Genomic DNA, 16,560 nt, shown 5'->3' with positions numbered 1-16,560 from the left:
TTAGTCATGGAGTTAAACAGCACAGAAACAGGTCCTTCAGCCCAACTCGCCCAATGCCGACCATGGTACCCCATCTAAGCTAGTCCCACCTACCCACATTTGGCCTGTATCCCCCTCTAAACCTTCCAAATGTCTTTTAAATGTTATAGCACCTGTCTCATCTACTTCCTCTGGCAGCTCGTTCCATATACCCACCGTATGGCACTCGCCATATACTGTGTGTGGAAAACTTGCCCCACCGGTTCCTATTAAATCTTTTCCCTCTCACCTTAAACCTATGTCCTCTGTTTCTTGAATCCCCAACACTGGATAAAGACTGTGCATTCACCCTATCAATTCCCCTCGTGGTTTTATACATCTCCATAAGACTACCCCTCAACCTCCTTCGGTGGGCCGAAGGGCCTGTTTCCACGCTGTATCTCTAAAGCCTATAGTAGGTCGGAGCTCAGTTTGAGGTCCAATGTTAAAGCTCTTGATATTGTACTGCTGGGCGTGTAAGAAAATAACTGCAGATGCTGGTACAAATTTAAGGTGTTTATTTCACAAAATGCTGGAGTAACTCAGCAGGTCAGGCAGCATCTCAGGAGAGAAGGAATGGGTGACGTTTTGGGTCGAGACCCTTCTTCAGACACAATGAATGATGGTGCTGGCTCGAAGGGCCAAATAGCCTCCTCCTGCACCTATTTTCTATGTTAATACCTTGCCAACCTTGGGTGTCCAGAAATTGAGAGAAATAGGACATTCTACGCTACCATTTCCTATGGAGATTATGCTCCATAAAAACCTCGTAAGAACCTCTTCTGGCCTCTTTTCATCTTCCTCCATCCTTCCACTCCTCTGACTCTCCTAAAAGTCTCTCTTATGATTGCCTCAACTGTTCTGTGTGCAGGAACTGTAGACACTGGTTTACACCTTCAGACTCGCGTTTCGGGTCAAGACCCGTCTTATGACTGCTGCACTGCTGGGCCGTCATTGCGACTATTTCAGATGTGTCACCCCCCCCTGACTTTATATCACTTGTTGATGCACGCTGGTTTTGGCCTTGGATTTAGAGCTTTAGAACTGCAGTTCTGGCTGAAGCATGAGCAAAAGTGCTCTTGTTGCTATTATCTGAAACTTTAAGAGACAGGCAGTTGCGTGTGCCTAAAGTTGAACGTGTGGTGGTGATGGTGGGAGAGGAGGGGCTGCGGTTTATCTTTGCCTCAGCCGTGCTGCTGCTGGGGGAGTATCCCTTCAGACGTTCGACCCGGGCCTGATCCAAAGCACTGCCTTCCTATCAGTCGTGGCTCTCCTGCTCCCACGCTGCAGTACTTAAAAGGCAGCTTGCGCGCCAGGACGCCGTGTCCTCCTGTCAAGCCGGGGCTGGAGGAGCTCCAGCTGTTAGACACATTGTGAGAACAGCAAAGAGATAGTGGGAAGTGCTGCTGTTGCAGTGTGGTAGTGGTGAACGAAACAGAGCGACTTACTGATGTGCCACTTACAGCGGGAGAGGACTGGGGGAACCAAGTTTTTCAGATGTTTCATTGCGAGGAACAGCGTGGAAACATGCCCACCGAGTCCATGCCGACCAACAATAATCCCCCCAAACAAACACACTCGAGCTATCCCACACACAGGGGACAGTTTTACAGAAGCCAATCAACCTACAGAACCTAAGAACAAAGGGGGGGCCAATTAAAGCTGAGATGAGAAAAATCACTCACCCAGAGAGTCGTGAATTTGTGGAATTCTCTGCCGCAGAAGGCAGTGGAGGCCAATTCATAATGGACAATAGGTGCAGGAGTAGGCCATTCGGCCCTTCGAGCCAGCACCACCATTCAATGTGATCATGGCTGATCATTCTCAATCAGTACCCCGTTCCTGCCTTCTCCCCATACCCCCTGACTCCGCTATCCTTAAGAACTCTATCTAGCTCTCTCTTGAATGCATTCAGAGAATTGGCCTCCACTGCCTTCTGAGGCAGAGAATTCCACAGATTTACAACTCTCTGACTGAAAAAGTTTTTCCTCATCTCCGTTCTAAATGGCATACCCCTTATTCTTAAACTGTGGCCCCTGGTTCTGGACTCCCCCAACATTGGGAACATGTTTCCTGCCTCTAAAGTGTCCAACCCCTTAATAATCTTATACGTTTCAATAAGATCCCCTCTCATCCTTCTAAATTCCAGTGTTTACAAGCCTAGTCGCTCCAGTCTTTCAACATACAACAGTCCCGCCATTCCGGGAATTAACCTAGTAAACCTACACTGCACACCCTCAATAGCAAGAATATCCTTCCTCAAATTTGGAGACCAGAACTGCATACAGTACTCCAGGTGTGGTCTCACTAGGGCCCTGTACAATTGCAGAAGGACCTCTTTGCTCCTATACTCAACTCCTCTTGTTATGAAGGCCAACATGCTTTCTTCACTGCCTGCTGTACCTGCATGTTTCCTTTCAGTGACTGATGCACTAGGACACCCAGATCTCGTTGTACGTCCCCTTTTCCTAACTTGACACCATTCAGATAATAATTTGCCTTCCTATTCTTACCACCAAAGTGGATAACCTCACACTTATCCACATTAAACTGCATCTGCCATGCATCTGCCCACTCACACAACCTGTCCAAGTCACCCTGCAACCTCATAGCATCTTCCTCACAGTTCACACTACTACCCAGCTTTGTATCATCTGCAAATTTGCTAATGGTACTTTTAATCCCTTCATCCAAGTCATTAATGTATTTTGTAAGAAGCTGCAGTCCCAGCACCGAGCCTTGCGGTACCCCACCAGTCACTGCCATTCTGAAAGGGGCCCATTTATCCCCGCTCTTTGCTTTCTGTCTGCCAACCAATTTTCTATCCATGTCAGTACCCTACCCCCAATACTATGTGCTCTAATTTTGCCCACTAATCTCCTATGTGGGACCTTGTCGAAGGCTTTCTGAATGTCGAGGTACACCACATCCACCGGCTCTCCCCTGTCAATTTTCCTAGTTACATCCTCAAAAACAATTTCCAGAAGATTAGTCAAGCATGATTTCCCCTTTGTAAATCCATGCTGACTCGGAACGATCCTGTTACTGCTATCCAAATGCTCCGCAATTTCGTTTTTTATAATTGACTCCAGCATCTTCCCCACCACTGATGTCAGACTAACTGGTCTATAATTTCCCGTTTTCTCTCTCCGTTCTTAAAAAGTGGGATAACATTAACTACCCTCCAATCCACAGGAACTGATCCTGAATCTATTGATCATTGGAAAATGATCACCAATGCGTCCACAATTTCTAGAGCCACCTCCTTAAGTACCCTGGGATGCAGACCATCAGGCCCTGGGGATTTATCAGCCTTCAGCCCCATCAGTCTGCCCAACACCACTTCCTGCCTAATTTGGATTTCCTTCAGTTCTTCTGTCACCCTAGGATCTCTGGCCACTAGAACATCTGGGAGATTGCTTGTATCTTCCTTAGTGTAGACAGATCCAAAGTACCGGTTCAACTCGTCTGCCATTTCCTTGTTCCCCATAATAAATTCCCCTGCTTTTGTCTTCAAGGGACCCACATTTGCTTTGACTATTTTTTTCCTCTTCACATACCTAAAAAAGCTTTTGCTATCCTCCTTTATATTATTGGCTAGCTTACCCTCGTACCTCATCTTTTCTCCCCGTATTGCCTTTTTAGTTATCTTCTGTTGCTCTTTAAAAGAGTCTCAATCCTCTGACTTCCCACTCTTCGTTGCTATGTTATACTTCTCTTTTATTTTTATGCTGTCCTTGACTTCCCTTGTCAGCCACGGGTGCCTCTTACTCCCCTTAGAATCTTTCCTCTTTGGGATAAATTGATCCTGCAACTTCTGCATTATTCCCAGGAATACCTGCCTTTGCTGTTCCACCGTCTTCCCTGCTAGGGCCTCCTTCCAGTCAAATCTGGCCAGCTCCTGCCTCATGCCTCTGTAATCCCCTTTGCTATACTGTAATACTGACACTTCCGATTTTCCCTTCTCCCTCTCAATTTGTAGAGTAAAACCTATCATATTATGATCACTGCCTCCTCATGGCTCTTTTACCTTGAGTCCCCTTATCAGATCAGGTTCATTACACAACACTAAATCCAGAATTGCCTTCTCCCTGGTAGGCTCCAGTACAAGCTGTTCTAAGAATCCATCTCAGAGGCACTCCACAAAGTCTCTTTCCTGGGGTCCATTACCAACCTGATTTTCCCAGCCTACCTGCATGTTGAAATCTCCCATAACCACCGTAGCATTACATTTGCGACATGCCAATTTTAGCTCTTGATTCAACTTGCACCCTATGTCGAGGCTACTGTTTGGGGGCTTGTAGATAACTCCCATTAGGGTCTTTTTATCCTTACAATTCCTCATTTCTATCCATACTGATTCTACATCTCCTGATTCTATGTGACCCCTTGCAAGGGAGTGAATATCATTCCTTACCAACAGAGCAACCCCACCCCCTCTGCCCACCTGTCTGTCTTTTCTATACGTTGTGTACCCCTGAATATTCAGTTCCCAGCCCTGGTCCTCTTGTAGCCATGTCTCAGTGATTCCTACAACATCATACTTGCCAATGTCTAACTGAGCCTCAAGCTCATCCACTTTATTTTTTATACTTTGCGCATTTAAATATAACACTTTAACTTCAGTATTCACCTCCCTTCTCACACCGGTCGCAATTGGCCCTGACCTTACTCTCTTATCCCATCTAGAACTTCCCTTCCCATTTATTCGAGAGTCCTTTGCAATTTCTCCTGTATTCGCTTCCCGTTTAACTCCATCTTCATATTCCCAATTTGGCAACCCCTCCCCCCCACTACTTAGTTTAAAGCCACATTTGTAGCACTAGCAAACCTGCCTGCCAGAATGTTGGTCCCCTGCTGTTAAGGTGTAACCCGTCCCTTTTGTACAGGTCACCCCTACCCCAGAAGAGATCCCAGTGGTCCAGAAATCTAAATCCCTGCTCTCTGCACCAGCCCCTCAGCCATACATTCATATCCACGATCTCTCTATTCCTGCCCTCACCAGCACTTGGTACAGGTAGCAGTCCAGAGGTAACCACCCTCGACGTCCTACTTCTCAGTCTTCTTCCTAACTCTCTAAACTCACGTTGCAGTATCTCCTTCCTCTTCCTCCCGACATCGTTCGTGCCCACGTGCACAACTACTTCCAGTTGATCGCCTTCCCTCGCTAGGATGTTCTGAAGCCGGTCCGTGATGTCTTGAACCCTTGCTCCAGGAAGGCAACAGACCATCCTCAAGTCCCGCCTGCCGCCACAGAATCTACTGTCTGTACCTCGGACAATGGAGTCACCCACTACTATGGCTCTTCCTGACTTCGGTCTCCCCCGGTCAAGTCTCCTTGCCTGGATTAGAGACACGATCATGATCAGCCGTGATCACAATGAATGGCGGTGCTGGCTCAAAGGGCCAAGTGGCCTCCTCCTGCACCTATTTTCTATGTTTACAAACGTGCGCGTCTTTCGAGTGTGGGAGGAAATCGGAACACCCGAGAAAACCCACGGGGAGAACGTGCAAACTCCGCACAGACAGCCCCTGCAGTTGGGATTGACCCCGGGTCTCTGGCACTGTAAGGCAGCAACTCTACTGCTGTGCCGCCCAAAGATTGTCAGAACCTTTTTCCCCCAGGGTAGATAGGAAAAAGACTAGAGGACTTGGGATTAAGTTGAGAGGGACAATGTTTTATTTTCTACATAGAGATTGGTAGGTGCCTGGAATGCACTACCACGGGTGGTGGTGGACGCTGATACAATATATCTCCACAGACACTGTCGGACTTGCTGAATCTTTCCAGTATTTTGGGTTCCAATTTCCCTTTGCAAAGTAGCTGTGAGCCCGACGTCAGTCCAGCCATGGTGTTCCACACTACTCTTCTTCCACATCTGCAGCCTCCTCCATGTTCTGCCCGCGAGATCACCGCTGCCAAAGGAAGCAATCTTCTGCAGCTCGATACCACACCATCGGGCATTTCTGCAGAGTTTCCTCTGGTTCTGCCGTGTTGAATCTGTGGGCAGGAAGTAACAAAATTGATCAGGGTTTTCCTACACCCACGTTACTCCGGCTGTGTTTCTTGCAGTAAGTTGGCTGAGGAGGGGGAAGATGCTAAAGGCAGGTAGAGAGTATTGTTCCGGTGACTAATCCGTGCTCCCTGTTTTTTTTCTTCTCTGAAGAGGGATACACGCAGCCATGCAGATGAGCTGCTCGTGGGAGGATGGCTTCACGCTGGTGAGTACTTGGCCAGGCTAAATAACCTCTCAACCGCTAACTAGTAAAACCGCGTGCAAGGTTTTATTTTTAACTTTTGCACCTTTGTGACCTCAGATACTTAATGCAGGTAATCTTAGTTTAGTTGAGAGATACAGTGCGGAAACATGCCCTTCGGCCCACCAGGTCCATGCCGACCAACGATCCACGCACTCTTACACACACTAGGGACAATTTATAATTATACCAAAACAATTAACCTACAAACCTGTACGTCTTTGGAGTGTGGGAAGAAACCGGAGATCTCGGAGAAAACCCACGCGGTCACGGGGAGAATGCACAAACTCCGTACAAACAGGCGCCCGTAGTCAGGATCGAACCCGGGTCTCTAGCTCTGGAAGGCAGCAACTCTACCACTGCCTGAAGAAGGGTCTCGACCCGAAAAGTCACCCATTCCTTCTCTCCTGAGATGCTGCCTGACCCGCTGAGTTATTCCAGCATTTTATGAAATAAATACCTTCGAGATGTACCAGCATCTGCAGTTATTTTCTTGCACTAACTCTACCACTGCGACACCATGCCACCCTAATGTGTAGGATAGAACTAGTGTATGTGTGATCGTTGGTCAGCACGGACTCGGTGGGCCGAAGGGCCTGTTTTCACGCTGTATCTCTTAAACTAAACTAATCAGATGGGTAGAAATGCTGGGTAAATCAGACCCCACCTTTAATTTTGGAAGCTTTCACTTTGATAGCAAATGTTTAAAGGGCAAGTGGCCATCCAATAAAAAAAATACCAGCATGTTATTATTTAGCTTAGTTTGGCGATACAGCGTGGAAACGTCAGCCATCCGAGTCCGCGGCGACTGTAGGTTACCGGTTCATACTAGTTCTACGTTATCTCTCTTTTGCGTCTACATTTACAGAGGCCAATTAACCAAATGACCTAACATTTATCCTGACACTGTGTTTTAGACTCCTCAGCTGGTGAAAAATATCCCTGCTTCTAACCTATTAAATTCCTTAAGAATTTTAATCTTTGGCATATTTTGATGAGACCTGATCGAATCCCTAAATACTGGAGACGCAAGCAACTGCAGATGCTGGAATCAAGCAAAAAACAAAGTGCTGGAGGAACTCTGGGTCAGACAGCATCTGTGGAGGGAATGGATAGACAACGGAGTCTGAAAAAAATTCCTGTCCCAAAACATCGTCTGTTCATTCCCTCCACAGATACTGCCTGACCTGCGGAGTCCTCCAGCGCTTTGTGTTTTGCTCAAGATTTCGAGAGCTGCAGTTCGTTGTCTCTGCTTCTTGGGTCTTCCCGTCTGCCCTGAATTCTTCTTTAGTCTGTGGATCATTCCCGTGCACATAGTTATTCAAAGTAATGATGGGTAGAGAGCCATAGAGTGATACAGTGTGGAAACAGGCCCTTCGGCCCAACTTGCCCACACCGGCCAACATGTCCCAGCTACACTAGTCCCACCTGCCTGCGTTTGGTCCATATCCCTCCAAACTTGTCCTATCCATGTACCTGTCTAGCTGTTTCTTAACAGTCCCAGCCTCAACTGGGATAGTCCCAGCCTCAACTACCTCCTCTGGCAGCTCGTTCCATGCACCCACCACCCTCTGTGTGAAAAAATTACCCCTCAGATTCCTATTAAATCTTTTCCCCTTCACCTTAAACCTATGTCCTCTGGTCCTCGATTCCCCAACTCTGGGCAAGAGATTCTGTGCATCTACCCGATCTATTCCTCTCATGATTTTATACACCTCTATAAGATCGCCCCTCACTTGGTACTGGGTGTCTCAAATGAATTGCAGACTCAGCCTTGATTGTTTTTGTGTGAGTGCATCGTGGGTTTGTACTGCTTACCCGGCGCCTCTCCTTCTTTGTGCAGTGCGATCAGATGGTGACGGCTGAGCAGGACGACCGGGTATTGAGCCTGCAGAGCGACGACATCTTCCCCCTCGCCCCTTCTCCAACACGGATCGGCAAGGTATGGAAATCTGGCGGAAGGACCTGCAGATGCTGGTTCATACCGAAGATAGACATAAAATGCTGGGGTAACTCAGCGCGGGACCGGCAGCGGCTCTGGAGAGAAGGAATGGGTGACGTTAGGGTCGGAACCCTTCCTTGGACTCGAAGTGTGAGGAAGTGTTCCGACCCGTCACCTATTCCTTTACTCCAGAGACGCTGCCTGTCCCGCTGCGTCACTCCAGCATTTTGGGTCTATCATTGCTGGAGTAACTCAGCAGGTCAGGCAGCGCATGGCGAAGTGACTTTTTGGGTTTGGTCTGAAGATGAGTCCCGACCCGAAACGTCACCTTTCCATGTTCTCCAGAGATGTTGCCTGACCCGCTGAGCTACTTTAGCATTTGTATCTATCTGCATAAGATGTTTGGTGCAGGCTGGTGTATCATTTCTGTTTTACACAAGAATCGTGGTGATCCTAAAAGATCAATTATTTCAAGTCAGCCAGTCAGTTTAGCTTATTGTCACGTGTACCGAGGTACAGTGAAAAGCTTTTGTCAGCGGAAAGACAATGCATGATTACAGTCGAGCCATTTACAGTGTGTAGATACATGATCAGGGAATAATGTTTAGTGCAAGGTAAAGCCGGCAAAGTCCGATCAAGTATAGTCCGAGGGTCATCATGGAGGTAGAAAGTAGTTCAACACTGCTTTCTGGTTGTGGTAGGATGATTCAGTTGCCTGATAACAGCCGGGAAGAAACTGTCCCTGAATCTGGAGGTGTGCGTTTTCACACTTCTAAACCTTTTTGCCTGATGGGAGAAGGGGGAGTGGCCAGAGTGCGACTCGTCCTTGATTCTGCTGCTGGCCTTACTGAGGCAGCGTGACATATAAATGGAGTGTCTACTGCAGGGTGTTGGAACTAACTCTCTGGTTGATGTGTGTGCGCATACAGTTAATTATTCTACACTATCAGCTGCACATTGTTCAGCAAGGCTCCTGTGGCAGGGCATTGTCCCGAGATCTGATCTGCCCTCCGGTGGTCAGAGGCAGCTGCTACTTCAAGTACTTTCCCCAATTCCTCATCTCTCAGCCCACCACTGCCGAGAAATAAGTTACAAAGAAAAGCGCACAGTGTGCTGGAGTAACTCAGCGGGTCAGGCAGCATCTCTGGAGAACATGGATAGGTGACGTTTCACAGAGTGCTGGAGTAACTCAGTGGGGCAGGCAGCATCTCTGGAGAACATGGATAGATGACATTTCACAGAGTGCTGGAGTAACTCAGCGAGTCAGGCAGCATCTGTGGAGAACATGGATAGGCGACGCTTCACAGAGTGCTGGAGTAACTCAGCGGGTCAGGCAGCATCTGTGGAGAACATGGATAGGTGACGCTTCACAGAGTGCTGGAGTAACTCAGTGGGGCAGGCAGCATCTCTGGAGAACGTGGATAGGTGACAATTCAGATCGGGACCCTTATGCAGATTGACCTATTCGTGTGTCCAGAGATTTAGTTTAGTTTAAAGATACAGCGTGAAAATAGGCATTTTGGCCAACAGAGTCTGCACCAACAACGATCCCCGCACACTAACACTGTCCTACACACACTAGGGACAATTTACAATTTATCCTACAAACCTGTAGCTCTTTGGAGTGTGGGAGGAAACTGGAGCACCCGGAGAAAACCCACAGCAGTCACATGGAGAACGTACAAACTCCGTACAGACAGCGCCCGTAGTCGGGATCAAACCCAGGTCTCTGTCACTGTAAGGCAGCAACTCTACCACAATACCAGCCGAGAGAAGTTGCCTAACCCGCTGAGTTACTCCAGTACTTTATTTTTTAAAACTAACCAGTATCTGCAGTTGCAAAGATCTGACTAAATTGCACATTTGTGTTAACTGTTCAACCAACCGCTCATGATGACCCCTGGGTCCGATCACCCCTGCCTCCACCTCCCACTCCAACGCCAACCACCGTCTGCCAGTCTTGCAAAGAATGGCAGTGGGTGGTTGGGGGGTGAGGGGGGGAGGGGGGGGGGAGGAGCGGAGACATTCCAGCTTATATTTTGGGTGTTCTAATAACAGTACGGTTGTACATTTAACAGGGTGGCCTGGGTGATCTCTAGCACAGGGTTCCTCTGGGCGAGTATGCGCCAGGTTTACCTTGCCCATCTGGCAATGGGTGGAGATTGTAGGAAGGAGAGGCTTGGCGACACACTGCAGGCGGTCTAATAAATCTCCCGCCCTTCCCGCCCCTTCTGTATTTTTCAGCAGTACTTCTCCTCATCCCAGCCAATCCTCATACCCAAAGGTGGTGTCACGCCAAATTCCTCTCCCAGTCCCACTCGACGGTTTGGAAGGTGAGAAAAATGTAACGACTCCTGAAACCCGTGCTTAACCGCTGCTGATTCTCACTTTGCCTGTGTTTGAGTGTGTGTATACATGGGCCTAAGTTTACACGTTTGCGCCCCCGTGTGTGTGTGTGCTTGTGTATGGGGTGAGTTTACACGTTTATGTCCATCTGTGTGTGTGTGTTTATGTCCACGTGTCCCTGCTTTTGTGCGTGCAGTACCTGTGTACATGCAGGTGTATGCCTGCATGCTCCTGCTTGTTTGCGGCTGTGCATGTTTGCCAGTGTACATGTGCGTGCATTTAAGGCCACGTGCCCCGGCTCGTGTGTGTGTGTGTGTGTGTGTGTACGTACGTATGTCGGTGTATCTCTCTTGTGCGTTGTGTGCCTGCCTGAGTTTATGCATACGTATCAATGCTTATATGCATGATGTACATGTTTGCTGCATGTACGTGTGCAAGCATTTATGCCTGCATGTCCCCGCTTGAGTGCGTGTGTGTGTGCGCACGCATTTATATGTGCTCGCTGTGCGTGAGTGTGCATGTGTAACATTTTTCTTATTCCGTTTAACCCTCATGATGTGTTACGCATTTTGCTGTTAATTATCTCTCTCTAATCTAATGGACTAAATGGCAAAAATACATCCTGGAGCTATTTTCCCCTCATGAAAGTGTTTATTTTTATTTTTGGTGTTTCTCTCCTGAGGCTGGGATGCGGCACATGATATTTCTGGGGTAGAGACAAAATTCTGGAGTAACTCAGCGGGTCAGGCAGCATCTCGGGAGAGAAGGAATAGGTGACGTTTCGGGTCGAGAACCTTCTTCAGACTGATATTTCTGCATCTTGCTGAGTGAACCAGTGACCTGACTGGTGTGCGTGGCAATGAATCCTCTTTCAGTCTCGTAGACAAAGGCACTTTTAATGTTGCTTCACACAGTGCATCTTTTTAATTTCGGGCAGTACTGTCAAACTTTTAATTCGCCCCAGCTGCGAAAGTATTGCAAGAGATGGAATGCCAGAGAACAGTGGGAAATTTTGAAATGTTCCATGCAATAAAAACAAACCTCATTAAATATTTTCTTTCACCAAAGCAGTTCAGTGATGTCTTGTTTTAGACTCCATGACACTTAAAATGGGTGCATTGTACAACCAGGGCACCTCTTGATGGTCTCAGCATTAGAACTATAGATGCCAGTAAATGATTCCCATCATTTTGCAGAAATACACATCTCCCCTCTCCCACCCCCCCCCTCCCTTGAAAAAAATATGATTATGAAACTGTCTGAACCCCAAATCAGTCTGAAGAAGAGTCCCGACCCGAATCGTCACCTATCCATGTTCTCCAGAAATGCTGCCTAACCCACTGAGTTACTCCAGCACTTCAAAATCTTTCTTGGAGCACTGATAGTTTACTTCAAGAAAAATAACACTTGTGTCTTTTTTTGTAAACCAGAATCTGTGGTTCCTTGTACTGGATTAGGTTGTCCTTGATCAGTATCTCAATTTGTGTTGAAGATAGAACACAAAATGCTGGAGTAACTCAGCGGGACAGGCAGCATCTCTGGAGAGAAGGAATGGGTGATCAATCTTCAGACTGATAACAGGGGAGGGGACGGGACAAAAATAGGATGTAGTCGGAGACGGGAAGACTAGTGGGAGAACTGGGAAGGGGTAGGGGATAGAGAGGGAAAGCAGGAACTATCTGAAGTTAGAGAAGTCAATGTTCATACCGCTGGGGTGTAAACTACCCAAGTGAAATATGAGGTGCTGTACCTCCAATTTGTGCTGAGCCTCACTCTGACAATGGAGGAGGCCCAGGTCAGATTGGGAATGGGAGGGGGAGTTGAAGTGCTGAGCCACCGGGAGATCAGGTAGGTTAAGACGGACTGAGCGGAGGTGTTCAGCGAAACGATCGCCGAGCCTGCGCTTGGTTTGTTCTCTCACTTTGTGTTTCTACGTTAAGATGATCATCGCCCAATGCAGAGAATTCCAGATTTTGTTTTTTGTTGCTGAATCCCACTTTGCAATATGTGCAGTGTGAACTTACCAGATTGATTCTTGTGGTGAGGGATTTCTCCCATGGAGTGAATACGCAGATTGGGCCTTATTTAAAACATAAGATGTTACGTCAAACTTGCACTCCTTTTCTTTGGATCATTGGTACATTCTTCATGCTCGTAATGTACTCCACTCTTTATGGAGTGGGCCATTACTGTAGCAGGGTAATTATTCACAAAATGGTGGAGTAACTCAGCTGGTCAGGCAGCATCTCAGGAGAGAAGGAATGGGTGACGTTTCGGGTCGAGACCCTTCTTCTGTAGCAGGGTAATCTAGATTAGTGTAGAGATACAGCATGGAAACAGGCCCTTCGGCGCACTGAGACCCGTACACTACTTCTATCTTACATACCAGGGACAATTTTACCGAAGTGAATTAACCTACATACCTGCACGTCTTTGGAATGTGGGAAAACCGGACCACCTGGAGAAAACCCACGTGGTCACAGGGAGAATGCAAACTGTACAGACAGCTCCCGTAGACAGGATCTAACCGGGTCTCTGGCGCTGTGAGTCAGTAACTCTACTGTGCTGCCCTAGGGGCAGATAACACAGCAGGAGATTTGGAGGTGCAATGGGCAGTCTATACCACAATGTGAAGAAGGGTCCCGACCCAAATCGTCGTCTGTCTATTCCCTCCACGGCTGCTGCCTGATCCGCTGTTACTCCAGCTCTTTGTGTTGTGCTCCAGATTCCAGCATCTGCAATTCCTTGTGTCTCCAGTCTATAAACTTGCTTGTGTGATCATGTTGAAGAGATGCTTCTTCAAGTGTTCATTCTGTGTTTCTTATAGCAGGAGATGTGTCAGTCCAAGTGTTGCTATACGACCCAGTGCCTTGGGACCATTGAAGAGGAAAGGTAAGACTGTCTCAAAATGCACCTTCAACTTGCTTTGCCTTAAATTCAAACCCCATTCATCCCCGTCTTCTCCCCCTCCCCTCTTGCTTCATCTCTTGCAGTAAAGACTATAATGTCATCGCCTGGCCACATGAACTATTTGAGTTCCTCCCTCCCTACCCCACTCCTTCCCCATTGCCCCGTTTCTCTCCCTTTTTGCCTGGCCCTGTCTCTCCCCCACTCTCCGACCCAGTCTCTTCCCCCCTGACCCTGTTTCTCCACTTATTCCCCCCATCCACCCTCTCTCTGGCCTCATCTCCCCCCACCCCATCTCTCTCCTCCCCCCCCCCCTCTTTCTGGCCCCATTTCATCCCCCTCTCTCCGTCTCCCCCCTCTCTCTGGCCTCACCTCCCTCAGCCCTCAATGAATAGCCTTTGGTCGTCTGTACAGGTGACATGGAAGTGGATTCCCCTCCGAAGAAGTTATTTGTCAGTGGTGTCCCTGGACTCGGACACGGTGCGACCCCCCTGCTAAGACCATCACTCTCGCACAGGTACCGCAGCTCATTTAATTAATGAACACCCCAGTATTATATTGTCCTTAGGAAATGGCTGTGGAGAGGCCTGGAATCATCGTGTCAAATGTGCGTTCACAGGGTGACGGGATTGCTAGATGGAGTAGATGCAGTCAATGGAAGGGAGGTTGGTTTGCGCGATGGTCTGGGATGCATCCACAACCCTCTGCAATTTAGAAACATAGAAACATAGAAAATAGGTGCAGGAGTAGGCCATTCGGCCCTTCGAGCCTGCACCGCCATTCAATATGATCATGGCTGATCATCCAGCTCAGTAGCCTGTAACTGCCTTCTCTCCAAACCCCCTGATCCCTTTAGCAAAAAGGGCCACATCTAACTCCCTCTTAAATATAGCCAATGAACTGGCCTCAACTACCTTCTGTGGCAGAGAATTCCACAGACTCACCACTCTCTGTGTGAAGAAATGTTTTCTCATCTCGGTCCTAAAAGACTTCCCCCTTATCCTTAAGCTGTGACCCCTGGTTCTGGACTCCCCCAACATCGGGAACAATCTTCCCGCATCTAGCCTCTCCAACCCCTTAAGAATTTTATATGTTTCTATAAGATCCCCCCTCAGTCTTCTAAATTCCAGCGAGTACAAGCCCAGTCTATCCAGTCTTTCCTCATATGCAAGTCCCGCCATCCCAGGGATTAATCTGGTGAACCTTCTCTGTACTCCCTCTAAGGCAAGAACGTCTTTCCTCAGGTTAGGAGACCAAAACTGCACACAATACTCCAGGTGCGGTCTCACCAAGGCCCTGTACAACTGCAGCAGAACCTCCCTGCTCCTAAACTCAAATCCTCTTGCTATGAATGCCAACATACATTCTTGTGATCTTGGATGGAGCTGTTCCCAAACCATGCTGTGATGCATCCCGATAAAATGCTTTCCTACGGCTCTTCTGTAGAAGTTGGTGAGGGTTGTTGGGGACATGCCGGGAACATTCTTTTGTTTAAATAGCTCTATGTAGTAAACCATGCATTGTGAATCAAACGGGTTTTATTAGCGAAAGAGTGGTTGAACACGCGCGCTTATTTAGGAGAACAGTTAGGTGCTTGTTGCTGTTGAGAGGAGCACCACATGTCTTCACTCATGGGCTCGAGCAGAGCTTCCCATCTCCAACTGTCAACTGTCATCTCCAACTGTCAACTGTCATCTCCCAGTCATGTGATTATTCCAGTTCGATCAGTAATTGTCTTGACCCCCAGGTGGCGCCACATCTATTTGTTTAAATATCTAAATAGCTATTAATACGGGTGTCAGGGGTTACGGGGAGAAGGCAGGAGAAGTTGTTAAGAGGGAAAGCTAGATCGGCCATGATTGAATGGCGGAGTAGACTCGATGGGCCGAATGGTTTAATTCTGCAAATAAGGATGAGAGGGGATCTTATAGAGACTTATAAAAGGACTGGACAAGCTAGATGCAGGAAAAATGTTCCCAATGTTGGGGAAGTCCAGAATCAGGGGCCACAGTCTAAGAATAAAGGGGAGGTCATTTAAAACTGAGGTGAGAAAAACCTTTTTCACCCAGAGAGTTGTGAATTTGTGGAATTCTCTGTCACTAAAGGCAGTGGAGGCCAATTCGATGGTTGGAAAAGAGCAGGCTTAGCGTGCTTTCAAATTGAACTATTTCATCTACCTGAACATGATCCATATCCCTCTATTCTCTACACATTCTCTGTGGGAATTCTCTGCCACAGAGGGCTGTGGAGGCCAATTCACTGGATGAATTTAAAAGAGAGATGGAGCTCTAGGGGCTAGCGGAATCAAGGGATATGTGGAGAAGGCAGGCACGGGTTACTGATTGTGGATGATCAGCCATGATCGCAATGAATGGCGGTGCTGGCTCGAAGGGCCAAATGGCCACCTCCTGCACCTATTGTCTACGTTTCTATGTTCCTATGCTCCTATCAATTACGAACTTATGGGACAACTGGAGTGATTAGCAGTCATTTGTGAACGTTTATTCTCCCCTCACGGGTTTTGTGTTTCTTCCCGCAGCCTGGAGAGCGTGAACAACAGCCCCCCCCAGACGGTGCCTCCCTCGGGGCCCGACGTCCCGGCCTCGCCAGCCGCCCCCGACATCACTTTCACTTCGCCCTTTGCCCCCATGGCTCATCCGCCGGGAATGTGAACAGAGAGAGAGAGAGTGAGAGAGAGAGAGAGAGAGAGACAATCGGCCAGACTCCGAGCGACGGGGGAAACACATGAAGCACTTTGTTAGAGGACGTTGTATATGATAGCATTCCTAATCAGTATTTTATAGTCAACTGTATAGTTCAGTAGTGAAAAAAAATAACAGGGTGGCCGGTGAGTGGGCAGCAGATCTCGGTGGAGGGGGCGGCCCTGGACACTTGACACGCTGGGTTCGGACCCCGTCCCTGCCCGTTGTACATACCACTTGTATAGATCGCTGGTGAAGACATGATTGAGTTTGTCGTGAAGCTGCTCTGGCCCTCTGTATATATGTGCCAATAGGGCTGGAGACCAGGTCGGCCCACGCTATCCATTAACAGGATGGGGCAGCCGGGGAGCGGCCAGCCGTTACCGT

General features: G+C 48.1%; 1 protein-coding gene across 1 annotated transcript in view; it reads left to right on the top strand.

Moving 5' to 3' along the window:
• The window catches only part of LOC144609729 (P2R1A-PPP2R2A-interacting phosphatase regulator 1-like), a 35,451-nt gene extending 19,125 nt beyond the window's left edge, over positions 1-16,326 (top strand). Inside the window, exons 5-10 of the mRNA XM_078428238.1 lie at positions 6,186-6,240; positions 8,120-8,218; positions 10,463-10,551; positions 13,392-13,456; positions 13,886-13,988; positions 16,011-16,326. Of these exons, the coding sequence (XP_078284364.1) occupies positions 6,186-6,240; positions 8,120-8,218; positions 10,463-10,551; positions 13,392-13,456; positions 13,886-13,988; positions 16,011-16,143 (544 nt within the window). The 3' untranslated portion in view covers positions 16,144-16,326. The remainder of the gene's footprint in view (positions 1-6,185; positions 6,241-8,119; positions 8,219-10,462; positions 10,552-13,391; positions 13,457-13,885; positions 13,989-16,010) is intronic.
• Positions 16,327-16,560: the final 234 nt, after the last annotated feature.

Source organism: Rhinoraja longicauda, chromosome 34 (genome assembly GCF_053455715.1).
Source record: "Rhinoraja longicauda isolate Sanriku21f chromosome 34, sRhiLon1.1, whole genome shotgun sequence".
Classification (NCBI taxonomy): Eukaryota; Metazoa; Chordata; class Chondrichthyes; order Rajiformes; family Arhynchobatidae; genus Rhinoraja; species Rhinoraja longicauda.
Note: the sequence above shows the minus strand (reverse complement) of the source record. Positions and strands in the feature narration are given on the sequence as shown.